This window comes from Cnephaeus nilssonii (assembly GCF_951640355.1).
Source record: "Cnephaeus nilssonii genome assembly, chromosome: 4".
Lineage (NCBI taxonomy): Eukaryota > Metazoa > Chordata > Mammalia > Chiroptera > Vespertilionidae > Cnephaeus > Cnephaeus nilssonii.
Window position 1 is genome coordinate 100476446 of NC_137075.1, and position 14526 is coordinate 100490971.

General features: G+C 38.0%; 1 protein-coding gene across 1 annotated transcript in view; it reads right to left on the reverse strand.

Annotated features, from left to right (window-relative positions):
• The window catches only part of ATXN3 (ataxin 3), a 36058-nt gene that overhangs the window by 18701 nt on the left and 2831 nt on the right, over window positions 1-14526 (reverse strand). Inside the window, exons 2-8 of the mRNA XM_079768122.1 lie at window positions 10077-10241; window positions 9665-9709; window positions 8231-8316; window positions 7747-7813; window positions 5269-5356; window positions 725-857; window positions 180-346 (exon numbers count right to left, since the gene is read on the reverse strand). Of these exons, the coding sequence (XP_079624248.1) occupies window positions 180-346; window positions 725-857; window positions 5269-5356; window positions 7747-7813; window positions 8231-8316; window positions 9665-9709; window positions 10077-10241 (751 nt within the window). The remainder of the gene's footprint in view (window positions 1-179; window positions 347-724; window positions 858-5268; window positions 5357-7746; window positions 7814-8230; window positions 8317-9664; window positions 9710-10076; window positions 10242-14526) is intronic.

Here is a 14526-nt window from a genome sequence, read left to right on the forward strand (position 1 = left end):
TTAATCGTGCGCTGGGCCTCTAGTATTACAAGAAAACCAAAAGAACATCTGACTGTACATAGCTATTGATTCTGCAGTAACTGTCAAAGAACATCTAACAGTTCATTAACTTCCAGGAAACCAAGAATTATCTGAATCAATTCTTTAACAATGAAAAAACCCTGTCAGAACATCTGTACCTTGCATACTGAGCTGAATAGCCCTGCGGAGATCTGCTTCCTCATCTTCCATGTCAATCTGTTGGCGACTTAGGGCCAGAGCCCGCTGCAAATCCTCCTCCTCTTCATCTAACACTCCTGGCCCATCATTTACTTCTAAGGTTTGTTCCAAATCCATTGTCTGGACTCTAAAGAAGGAAAGCACTGATAATAACTACAGACCAGTCTTGCATTTTAGATATAAAAATATTTATAAACTGAAGATTTTATATAAGTCAAAACTTACACATTTCAGTCAATTGTAATTGAAAAATAGAAATAAACTTACACATTTTCTTGCAGATAAGGTCTAATAATATAAACTTTGTGTTGCGATGTGACTCTAAGTTAACATTTTTAAGTAATTCAAAGAATTGATTCAAGTTTGAACCAATAAACTTTACTAAAATATATGGGTCTAAAAAAATCACCAACAATAAAAGGACCACCCATCCAATGTTAGCATGAAAATGTATTTCTTGTAATTAAATAGTATCATACATTCCATACTGCAGAGTTAATTTTACCTCTTATCTTTTACTTGTGCTAATTCTTCTCCAATAAGTTTTGGTCGATGCATCTGTTGGACCCTGATCATCTGTAGGAGTTGGTCAGCTTCACAATCTGGCAGATCACCCTTAACAACAAATATAGAATAACCTAAAAAAAAGGCAAAAATAAACTAAAACAGCTAGTAAGAGATTCAAAATCAGTGAAAAACGATAGTAGCTAGAGAGGCAGCAGGGTATATAGTAGTGGAAAGAATATAAATTGATGAATCAGAAAAAGCTGAGCTCAGTAATGATTCTCGTACGGACTGGTAGGGTAAGCCAGGACAAATTACCTGTAAGTCTTTGAGTGTGACTTTCCTCACCTGTAAAATGGGAACAGCCATCTCCCAGAGTATCAGAAATAAAGGAAATAATATCTGTAAAGGGCCCTCCTAAAACAGTGCTTGACCAAGTAGGCTACTCACTACATGGCAGCAGAGAAGCAGTAAAGGACCGTATAAGAGGAAGGAATGTGGAAGCAGTCGGCCTCGTTTTTAATCCGAGCTCTTCCATTTCCTAGCTGCATGGTCTCCGGTAAATCACTTTGCCCACCTATGTCTTGGTTTCTTCAATTGTAAAACAGATGATACTGGTACTTCCTCTGAGGGCTACTGTGAGGACACGATCAGATAACATATGTAATAATCTATAATAAATGTAAAATAAGTTATCTGTGGAAAGAGCTGCCTCCTCACCTTGACACCCCCACCCCCCACCTTTCCTAACTGAAAACAAGCTCTGAGAAGCAATACCTAAAATCTACATAAGGGTATGAAAGGTGTGGCTTGTCTTTTGAAAGAATTACACTGATCCTATATAGGTTTTTATTTTTTTTAATATATTTTATTGATTTTTTACAGAGAGGAAGAGAGAGGGATAGAGAGTTAGAAACATCTATGAGAGAGAAACATCGATCAGCTGCCTCTTGCACACCCCCTACTGGGGCTGTGCCCGCAACCAAGGTACATGCCCTTGACCGGAATCGAACCTGGGACCCTTGAGTCCGCAGGCCGACGCTCTATCCACTGAGCCAAACCGGTTTCAACAAATCCTATATAATTTTTTATAAATACGATTCTAGAAAGCCAGTTTTCCCAGCTAAATACTCCACATAGTTGTAAAAACTGAATAAGGGTGGGCTATACCTAAGTCATTCTAATCGATTTATGTTTTTCTACCATAAAATTTTCTTAAACTTGGGTGCTTCTTACTGGATATCCTTTGTGAGCATTAATAGATAGTGAAATAATACCAAAAAATAAAAACAGATAATGAAACAAATGAATAGGACCAAAGAGTATTAATGGAAAAACTCAAAACAGTAAATCATTTAACCTTTTTTAAAAAAATAATTCTTACTGATTTTAGAGAGAGGAAAGAAGAGGGAGAGATACAGAAACATCGATGAGAGAGAATCATCGTTTGGCTGTGTCCTGCATACCCCTACTGGGAATTGAGGCCGCAACCCAGGCATATGCCCTGCCCTGGAATCGAACCATGACCTCCTGGTTCATGGGTCAACACTCCACCACTGAACAACACTGGCCGGGCTAGCCATTTTGGTTTTACAAGGACGAGTGTGCTCAGAGTTCAGATGGTTTAACATGTTTTATGCCAGTAAATTGTTTCCAGATCCTAGAAGAACTATGTTGGCTCACCACGGCATTCCATGAAGAGCAGAAACCCTTTCTATTCAGGTGGTATACTGTAAGAATCCTAGGTTTTATTCAAGACTAGATTTCATTCTGTGTGCTGGGTGGGAAGCCACTCAAAGGTGAAGGGTGAGGTTGTGCCCTAATATGATTATGTTTTTTTAAAATCACTCAGGGTTGTTTTATCAATATAATATATGGGAACCAGAGTGCAAGAAAGTGATCCTTACTTGAAGTGGAAAACCTGAGGGACAGCATGTACAGGGAGAAAAAATAATCAGGGTTTTTCCAACATGTTCTGTTTGAAATGCTTTCTGGAGTTCTAAGTGGAGATATCAAAGTTAAGAATTTTGTGTTCAGGGTAGCTACCTAGACAGCATGTAAAAGTTTGGGAAGAATTGGCATACAGATCTTATTTAGTTAAAATAATGGGACAGCACACAGTCAAGAAGTTGTCAGGGACTGAACACGCAATGGTTAGAAGTTGGAGAGCAATCCACAAAAGGAATCTGAAGGAAGCAGCCAATGAAAGAAGAGGAAAATCAGAGCACTGTGGCCTGGAAGCCAAGTGTAGACAGCATTTCAAGAAGGGAAGAATAGTTAAAAACTAAGGTTTTAAAAGAAAAGAGATACAAGTACTAGTATATAAAATGTGAACTGGAAAGCCCTCTGAGGACCAACCCAGCAGCAACAAGCATGCCAGTTCCCAGACTGTGATCTGTAAACACTTTTACTAAAAGGGCAGGAAATATAAAAGATAAGCCTGAAAATTCTGTTAATATGAGAAAGGATTCATATACTGTAAGAATCCTAGGTTTTATTCAAGCCTAGATTTTATTCAAGACTAGATTCTATGTGTGCTGGGAAGCCACTCAAAGGTGAGGTTGTGCCATAATATGCATTATGGTTTTTTTAAAAATCACTCAGGGCTGTTTTATCAATATAATATATGGGAACCAGAGTTCAAGAAAGTGATCCTTACTTGAAAAGGAAAACCTGAGGGATAGCATGGGCCGGGGAACTGAAGCCGCAACCATTGGGTCCTACAACAACTTAAGTATATTTCCATGGTCTCATTTATTGCACTAATTGATTTCGCACAAATTGTGAAATAAAGTGGTAAGAAGAGTGAATTACACACAAATAACTAAAACTGCAAAAGCTGGTCTGCCATTACCTCAATTTTATTTAAATACTAGAGGCCCAGTGCGTGAAATTGCGCGAGACCCAGACCTGCCATGCCGGTGGGACCCCAGACCTTCCGTGCGCGAGTAGCTTGCTGCTTGGTTCATTTCAGAAATTTGGGAGTCAAGTTCAAAAGGTTCCCAGTGGTCCAAGATGGAACAATCTGAGTATCAATATGAATATTATAATAAACTGAAACATATAAACTATGTTTAATGGATTGGTTTACAATGACTCTAGAAAAAAACAACCATTCAATTGGTTACCTTTGAAGGAAAGATACTATGAAATGATTTGAAAACCTGATAAAATAAATATTTATCCTGCTTTTGCTATATGACTACACTTGAGGATAACCAAATACTTGATGAGGGAAAGTTTATTTGTATAGAAGTCTTTCAGCTAATATAATAAATGCAGGAAGGGACAGGGGAGTGGTTAAAGGTTTGAAGAGAGAAGCTGTGCAATACCCATCATGGAGAGTAAGTGAACTTACAAGAAAACAGTAAGAATGGAAAGTAGCACTAAAGGCTCATTTGAAATTTGTGACCATAGCTTTAAAGCAAAATCAATCATCACATTTTATGTTATTCTTTTTTTTTAAATATATTTTTATTGATTTCAGAGAGGAAGGGAGAGGGAGGGAGAGAGATAGAAACATCATCGATGAGAGAGAATCATGGATCAGCCGCCTCCTGCACGCCCCCCAGTGGGGATCGAGCCTGCGACCCAGGCATGTGCCCTTGACCAGAATCGAACCCGAGACCCTTCGGTCTGCAGGCCGACACTCTATCCAGTGAGCCAAACCGGCCAGGGCTTATGTTATTCTTTAGCCATGTTCAGCTGCTCTGGTGCAGGAATGGACAAGATCAAAGTTTTGGTTTTAACCAGGTTTGGAATTTTGTTATGAAAGTATGATGGAGGGAAAGGAGTTGAGGAATGTAGTGATTATAATGCTGGATTATAGAAAATAAGCAGAGTAAGATAAGAACAATATAAGAGGATGTTTGGACCTTGTGGTAGGGTTTAAAGAATTGTTGCAATGGACAAAACAGAGAAAATATGGTGCAAAGATAGGAGGCAAGAGTCAAAAAAAATAAGATGCTTGCAATTAGGGTTTAAAGGTGGTACAGTTATTGGTAACCGCAAGGCAAGAGTGGGAAAAAAAGATATTTGGAAGTAAGAAGCAAGGTTTTGGATTGATTTTTGATATAAAGATCACTAAGAATGGTGAAAGGAGTTCAAGCAGAAAGAAGACAGTAAGTCAGACCCTAAAATCTTCAATGGAAAAGAGACGGAGCAAAAATCAGGGGGTCAAGTTTAATCTAGTGAGATGTATGTCGAAGGAGCTGGAAATTTTAGGGAAGAACAGTGGCCCAGAAGGGGCAAGGAGGAGGAAGAGAATTACTTGGCCCTCCCCTTGGCTCTGTGGTATGTGAGGTATGGGAGGAAAAGAGCCATTACTGAGGGCTGCAAAGGAAGCAGCATCCTCAGGGAAGGGCCAGGTGGGAGAACACTACCTGAACAGTATCAGTCAGACCACAACCTCAGGTGCACCATGTAAAACAAAGATTACTTCACTGCCACTGCCATAAAATAGTTTTGTTACATTCATATCTAATGAGTTAGTTTTATTTAGCTTCTTTGAAAGATAACATTATAAAATTTTCCATTTTTATTTACCTTCCTGTTGTAATTGAGCCAAAAAAAGTGCAAGATATGTGTCTGATATTAATTCTGGACCCGTCAAGAGAGAATTCAAGTTGAACCACTGAAAAAAAAAATGCCAACATTTAAATTAATATACATTATAATTAAAAAGGAAATTTCACATGTTACAAATAGATATAACCCACCTAAGCTTAGTATGACTGTCTAAACACTGAAAACAAGTCACACTGAGATTTTTAAAAAAACGCGATTTTAAAAACCTGAAATAGAATGTTAAAGATTTATCACTATTAAATCCTTTTTTAAAAAATAAAAGTTTGCTTTAAGCCATAAACTTTAAATCCCCCCAAAAAGAATAGAAACTGATAGTACTTTAAGGTATCTTTCTTTATAGCTATAATTAAATCTCTTGTCAAAACCCGATTCTACTCACATTATACTGATGTGGAAGAAAAATGATAACCACACAAAGTTTTCCTACTACTGATATTTTGGTCAAAGATTTCAACTGTGAGACAGCCAGTCTATTCCAGGAGGAGAATTTGTAATCACCAACTCATTTTAAAAAGATCACTAAGCCACCACTGCACGGAATTAACATCACTTAGTCACTGCTTCACAGGAGTCCTAATTTAACCACAACGGACCTCTGACAAAAGAGTCTGTGGTGAAAAATGCAATTTTAAACAAAAATATAAATTACAGCTAAAGTTAATAAGCCAAAATTGGACATTTCTGTATTTGTCAAAAATAGAGTAATTTAAAGTGTGAAAATTCAATTTTGAAGAGCTAAATTTTAAAACCTCTCAAAATAATGGTATAAGTTTACATGCAAATCAATACAAAGGAACTTCTGGAATCTAATCTTTTTTAAGATCTTTTAAAAAATCCACTGATTTTATACACAAAAATAAAGAATACTTGGTCATAATTTTCAAAGATATAAATGAAACCTAGAGGTTAGAGCATCTTGTCAGTGTCCTGCCCTTGCTTCTCCCTGGAGTCCATTCCCATTCGGGTCTCTCTGTCCTACCACATCTCCTTCTCCACACCTGCTCCGAGCTCCTCTGGACGGACCTTCAGATGAAGCTGCTGACCATCCCCACAACCAAGAGACTGAACATACCTACTGCCCAGTTCCTGTGCCCTGTGACCCTCCTTTTTCATTCTTCTTTGCCTTCCTCATCTCCAGGCAACCACTGGTTGACTGGCTTTCTGTCCCTACAGATTAGTTCAAATTTTCTACACTTTTATATAAATGGAACCATACAGCATGTAGTATTTTGTATCTACCTTCTTTCACTCAGCATAATTATTTGGGGATTCACCCGTGTTGCTGCATGCATCAATAGTTAATTCCTTTTTCTTATATTAGCCCACTTTCAATAACAATCATTCAAAGATTCAAAATTCTAAAAACAGACTTTAAGTAATTTCTGTTTCAAAAATGGAATCATGTGTACAAAGATAATTAGTAATTATTTTTTTAAAATAACATTTTAGGTATAATTCCTGATCTTTATTTTTTTTTGTTAATCCTCACCGAGGATTTTTTTTCCCCTCATTGATTTTAGAGAGAGTGGAAGGAAGAGGGAGAGACACAGAGAGATAAACATCAGTGTGGGAGAGACACATCGATTAGTTGCCTCCTGCATGCACCCTGAGGATGGAGCCTGCAACCAAGGTACGGGCCCTTGATTGGAATCAAACCTGGGACCCTTCAGTCCACGGGCTGACCCTCTATCCACTGAGCCAAATCAGCTTGGGCATAATTCTTGATCTTTAAAAAGGCTTGTCCAAAAAATGATTTTTAAAAATAGAAATGATTTTATGTGGATATAAGTATTATGTGGCATTTGGGAATGTGAATTTACCTTGCTGTGCTGAAGCAAACATGGTTGAGAACTTTTATTCCCACAGAATACTGTTTCAGGTTTTGTGCTAAATACAAATCTATTAATGGAAGAGTTAACTGACAAAATATTAATCACATAAAGCCCACTTTAACCACCTTTTTAAAAAAATCCTCACCTGAGGATATGTTTTTATTGATTTTTAAAGAGGTAGAAGGAGAGGGAAAAGAAGAGAAAGAGGGAGGAAGGGAGGAAGAGAGAGAGAGAGACATCTATCGGTTGCCTCCATACCTGCCTTGACCAGGGACTTAACCTGCAACCTTTTGGTGCATGGGATGATGCTCCTACCAACTGAGCCACCCAGCCAGGGCTGCCATTGTCTTAAATAAATAATTTTTCTTGTGATACAGCTAAACTGTACATGGTTGTCACAAATAAATAGATAATAGAAACTGATATTGTCTTTTAAAATAGCACATTTCTATTTATCAAGATTGAAACTATGCTACATATATACACATGAATGGTGAGTTTCTTCATCAGATCCTGAGCCTCCGATACTCTGGACTGTTGAACATTTTAGTTGCAAATGGAGTGCAGAATGAGAAAAAATACAACAAAGGAGGAGAAACATTACCTGTTTTCCTAATTTTCTAACTGTAAACCAGTGTTCTTTATAATTGCATATAAATGATCTTTCATTTCTAGAAAAGGAAAAAAAATACAGACCCAATATTAAGTTGAAGTATTAGAGTTCATATTCATTTAGTTTGTCTACTGGCAAGTGTTATATAAAACTTATGACAATTTAAGATTATGTTTACAGTTAAGTATCACTAATTTTTTTAAATTACCAACAGAATGAATCCTTCTACACATTTGGGATGCTGTGCAAAATGAAGGCATCACGCAGCACTAAAGGACCAGCTCTGTGCCACCACACACGGGGCTGCTAGGAAGGCTTAGAGGGCACATGTTCATGGACATCTCCAAAAGGAGAAATAGGGAACGAAGCAGGGCACATCAAAACTAAACATTCAAAATATATTTTTCTTAAGAAATTATTACTTTAAAAATCAAATTTAGGAAAAGAAATGTAGGAAAAGCAAAATAAATCTTACATGGGATCGATCCTGAGCCTCTGATACTCTGGACTGTTGAACAGGATTAGTTCTAAACCCCAAACTTTCAAGGCATTGCTTATAACCTGTTAAAAAAAACAGCAACTTCTCATGAGCTAAACCATTCAATTCCAAATGTAAATAGGGAAAGCCATGTTAGTTGTGCAAACAACTGTACTTCATATAACAATTTCCCTGGCAGGCTATGGTGTTTTCAAAGTGTGTATAAGATATTTCACTAAATCTATAAATAACATACAGACATAGCATTTAAAAAGTCTTTTTAACTCTAGGTTTCTGGGGTATTCCAGGGAACCACACAATTCCTAGATAAAACTGCCTCAAAAATCCAGATGTATATTCTTAAAACTAGTCCTCTATATACATATGATAACTTGGATGTTATGGTACTGCTGCAGAAAAGTTACACTTCAACTCACTACCTGATATGTCAGTAACAGTGATAATTATACGTCTATTAAAATGAGTTCTTTCTAGGGATTTAAACTGAAGTTTTCATAGATTTTAATCTCCTGCTATCATAGGTCTATAATTTTAGGAAGAAACAAAAGATAACCCTGGTTATTTAAAACTGTCTAGAAAGAAATAGGAGATTTCTGAGAATTCACTACCTATCCTTCTAGGTAGCTGACAAAGCAGCAAGTGAACTTGGTACTAGCAAACAGATGTGAATCAGCACCAAGGGCAGCGCCACACACCACAAAGGACAAGTGCTGGGCCCCTCAGACTTCCTTCCTAGCCCTGTAGTAGGAAGGGCTAGAGAAGCACTGAATAGAAATGCTGGTGAATGAGGAGTCCAGGACAGTGCAAGGGGAATGCAAACAAAATTATCTTCAGAAGTAGATCCTTCAAGAGAGGTTCCGAAAGAACTCAGGATACACCTCCAAAGTGTTAGAAACACAATGGAAGACCACAGATAAAAGAATCTCACAAGTAATACAGCTTCCTTTGAATTCTATGGGTGAATATATGTTAAAAAGAAAAAAGAAAAAAAAAAAGAAAAAGCCCCAGACCATAATGAAATAATCCAGTCTTAGTAGGCCGATTAAAAGGGAAGACAGTGAAGTGTTGCATTTCCTCAAATTTACACAAGAGATAGTAAGTTTAAAAGACTGTGACTTATTGGAATTAAGGTTATTAGTATCCACATGCAAATTAAATAATCTTTCAAAAAAGCCCTAGTCTAAAATGAAGATTCTACAATCCTAATTTTCATGTTTATCTATATAAAAATCTAATACTCTAAGAGTACAATCTTATACTTTTAGATACAAACCATTGGAGGAACTTCTAAAGGTCATATCATTATAGTGACTATGAAACGCTGTAAGAAGATACTTCTATCAATCATACCCTGAGCTTAAACACAGCCTGGGACAAAAACAACACTTAGTACTTGCTGTGAGTACTTACTTGAATAGAGAAAAAACCACTATCATCCATATTCCCAGAAGGCTGCTGTTTAATTCGGAAAGGTAGTTGTGGCGGGGGTTGAGGGTGGAGAAAGAAGGAAAAACTGTCATTAATGTGTGTATTTAAAATAACATTTTGTGCATTCTCATTTACGAAGTCAAGAGCAAAGTTATAATTAACAAGTCAGATCCTGATAGAGAGAATAGTTTGTTCTTTTCTAAACAATACCCACATTTTTTCTTTTTCTTTTTAATACCCATGTATGTTTGGGTTTGTTTGTGTGTTTTTTTTCTCAATCCCTCTACGCCCTTAAACATCCTCTCCCCCTCATCAGAGCTGTCTGCCTGCTCTCTATGAGTCTTAATACCCACATTTTTTTAAAAATGCAATTTGGCGAGTTTAAAATCAGTACCTGTAAAAACGTGCGATAGTCTTCACTAGTAACTCCGCCTTCTGCCATCCTCATCCTCTCTTCTTCATCTAGTTGATGTGCAATAGAAGATAATTCCACAGGGCTAAAATATTCTCCTTGCAATAGATTATTCAAGCAATGCTGAGCACAAAGTGAGCCTTCTTGCTAATATTTCCAAAAGAAAAAATTCAAATGTGGCTTGATAAACAGATTTGTTCAGGGTCTTTCCTTAAAGAGGAATTTAATGATTAACTTCTTAACTGTCTAAACTGAACCTTTCTAGCTTTAGACAAACAGGACTAACAAAAGGTAAATGCATTTTCATTTAACATTTATTTTACAATTCTGCCATTAATGAAACCACAATAACTTAGCTATATAATGAAAAACTTATGATTTATATTAAACAAATATCTGTGAAATACACCAAATATCATATTTTACTAAAAATTACTCTATTAGCACTTAGCCTCCCTCATTTTCAGTGTCTAAAATAAATTCACTCAAGATTCCATACCAAATTACTAATGCTGAAAGGGAATTTTAATCCCTAGAACATTTGTTCTTTTAACAGGATAATGTCTACTTGATCTAAATGCTTGTTCATGTAATTTCATATGTCAAGAGCTGACACAGGTAAGAAAAATCTGTTCGAGTTAATGAGGCCTCATAGCTGCAGAGTTGAGGTTTTCTTCAGGGAACTCTGAAGGTAAGATATACACAGGGTGGTGCAATGAGCAAGACTGCCCAAAAGGCATCCCTGGAGCTCACTTCTGGACAAGCCAACATGGGGGGCTGCATCCAAGCTCAGCTCCCCGTGGCATCATTGACTTCCTGTTATGGGCGTAGGGGAGTACAACTTCCCATGGGCCTCCAGGTGCTGGGCAGATGGCTTTTTTACATATATGACAACCCAAGTATATATCCAGACTGCCTGGCACTGAGAAGACTCATCAGCCCTCTCCCTGAAATAATGTTGCTTTTCCAAGTTTACTTTAAAAAAGAGACATTCAAGCCCTGCCTTCGTAGCTTAGTGGTTGAGCGTCCACCTATGAACCAGGAAGTTACAGTTCGATTCCCAGTTAGGGCAAATGTCTGGGTTGTGGGCTCAATCCTCAGTGTGGGGTGTACAGGAGGCTGCCCGTCAATGATTATCTCTCATCATTGATGTTTCTATCTCTCTCTCCCTTCCTCTCTGAAATCAATAAAAATCTATTAAAAGGAGGAGGAGGAAGAGGAGGAGGAGGAGGAGGAGGAGAGGAGGAGGAGGAGGAGGAGGAGGAGGAGGAGGAGGAGGAGGAGGAGGAGGAGGAGGAGGAGGAGGAGAGACATTCAAGAATAAATGAGATCCCTCCTATGAACCAAGACCTGGGGTTTGCCTCTCTGTGGGATGGTGGCAGCAAGGAAAACACATGTTTCTCCTGCTAACTCTGGCCTTCTAAGTTCTCCTTTCCCCAGTAATGTCTATTCGGTAACCCAGTCTGTCTGTCTGTCTGAGCTATGTTACACAATAGATCAGGGGTCCTCAAACTTTTTAAATAGGGGGCCAGTTCACTGTCCCTCAGACAACCCAATAGTTTGTCTGAACGTTGGAGGGCTGAACTATAGTTTAAAAAAAACTATGATCTAATTCCTATGCACACTGCACATATCTTATTTTGAAGTAAAAAAACAAAATGGCAAAAACACCCGCATGTGGCCCGCGGGCCGTAGTTTGAAGACGCCTGCAATAGATAGTGACCCCAAAGAACAACATCTTGCAAGATACATATTCTTCCTGATCAATTAATGTTCTAGGAACAAAATTCAGCTGAAAAAGATATAAGGAGCCCTAGCCTGGTGGTTCACTTGGTTGGAGCGACGTCCCATACATCAAAAGGTTGTCGGTTTGATTCCCGTTCAGGGCACATACCTACGTTGTGGGTTCAATCCCCAGTTGAGGGTGTGTACGGGAAGCAACCGATTGATGTTTTTCACATTGATGTTTCTATCTGTCTCTCTCCCTGACTCTCTCTAAAAAAGAAATCAATGAACATCCTCAGGTGAGGATTATTAAAAAGATATAAGGAATACATATGTAATGGAATAGGAAAGCAGCATTGAGACAGTTTGAGATAGGGCCTGATATAAATTTATCTTCATAACCTGGTATGGTAGTGAAAGAGGACTCGTCTCCACCTCCTTTTCCTTCTACTGTATCCCTACCACCAGAGAATAACTCCCACTGAATACTATAATGCAAACCGAAAAATATACCGACATCCTCGTTATATTCTGCCGAAAAATTACAGGTCAAACAAGCATTCACAAGAGGAAAGCCAAATGGCTAACACACACAAAAAGGTGCGCAACTCTATTACCATTAGGGAAATATATACTAAAACCACAATGCATTACTACTACACACTCTCCAAAATGGCTAAAATGTTGGAAAGTACTAGAGACATCAAAACTATCATTTGCTACCAGTGAAAGTGTAACCACTTTGGAAAACTATTTGTAATACCTACTAAAGCTTAACATACACATAACCTATGATCTAGCAATTCCACTACTAGGTATAGAATACAAACAAAAGAAATGCTGCCGGGCCTGTGTAGCTCAGTGGTTGAGGATCGACCTATGAACCAGGTTTCCCAGTCGGGGCACATGCCTGGGGTTGTGGACTTGATCCCCAGTGTGTGGAATGCAGGAGGCAGCTGATCAATGATTCTCATCATTGATGTTTCTATCTCTCTCACCCTCTCCCTTACTCTGTGAAATCAATAAAAAATATATTAAAAAAAAACAGAAATGCAAAATTATGTTCATCAACAAACATGTACAAGAACATTCAAAAAAGCACTACTTATTCATAAGGGCCCCCAAATTGGAAACTAGCAAAATGCCCATCACAGTATAATGGATTCATTCATTGTGTTATATTCACAAAGGAATAGTACACAACAATGAGAATGAATTAACTACAACTACCTGCAACAATATGGATGAATCTCTCAAACCATGTTAAACAAAAGAAGACAGACTCAAGAGTATACACTATATGATTCCATTTACAAAAGTTCAAAAACAGGCAAAACCAGTCTACAATGTTAGACTAGTGCAGGGGGTAGAGGCAGGGGTGGAAAAAGGCAGGGAAATACATGTTTGTTATTCAATCTCAGTATTATTCACACGTATGCTTACTTAGTGAGAATTCATTGAGCTGCACTCTTATGATTTGTGTGCCCCTACATGTATTATATTTAATTTAAAAATTCAAACAACAAAAAAGCCTCTACTAAGATACAGCTATTGCACACAGCAAGAGTTACCTAATATGGTCACCAGACAATGCATTTTCTGGGATCAGTCCTAATGCAAATTTTCTCTCCTGCTGTCATGCCTCAGTTTGGGGCTCTTGAACTATGGTTACCATACTTAATACTATATATAAAAACAATGACATCCAAATATTTGATATAAAAAATGAAAAATAAGCACTTGTCTATAAAACTGTATTGCTATAAGAAATAATACCGTTCTGTATTTTTACTATGCTTTAATGAGAGAAAATAACACACTGTCCAGCCCAAATTTTAAAAGCACTTTTTTAAAAGTCACAAGAGGAATCAAATGCTACATGGACCCCAAAAATTGTACAGTGGTCCCTCTTAAGATTATGCATCCCCTTTCCAAAAACAATCCCCAGTCACTTCTTCCTCACCAAGCTTTCACCAAAGCTGACTAGAAGTTCACTTTGCTACAGTTTAAGTTCAGAGGTATTGAAATTCCATGATTTTAGTCCTAACTTGGTTTTGGGATTAGAGGACAAGCAAACTGCATCTCCAGCTTTACAAAACCACAGAGGGATGAAATCCCCCACTGCCCTCAAAGTCTTCAGGACCAACCCCAAACCAGCTCAGATTCCCAGAGAAACTCCTGACTTCAGGTGTGCTCCACCCAATCAACCAAGCAACACTTCATCTCAACCAAGTTATAGTAAGGTCCCACGCCTTCTGAGGTTCAGCAAACACAAGCATCCCAATAACAACAAGGCCAGCACTTCTATAACACAATGTGCCAGGCAGCATGCTAAGCTCTCATATCTCTGAGGTGGACACTTATTATCCTCACACCAGAGGAGGAAACTGGATCACAGAGATAATAAGTAACTTACAAGTAGTAAATAAGTGTCAAAGCTGGACTCCAAACCCAGGCAGAGTCTTCAAATCTGTGTTACTACCACTTCCTCATGCCACTTACGTATTACTAAACCTCAACTATCCTGACGATGGCTAAGAATCAGTCATCACAAAAGGGCATAATAGATGTCATAAAGTCAATGCTCAGCATCTTTTCAGTATTTCCACTAATTTTAAATATAATCCCAGCAAGTCTGGGTACCATTCTCAGTTTACATTACATAAAAATACCAATTCAGATGGCACAGTGAACTCACCAAGAGCAG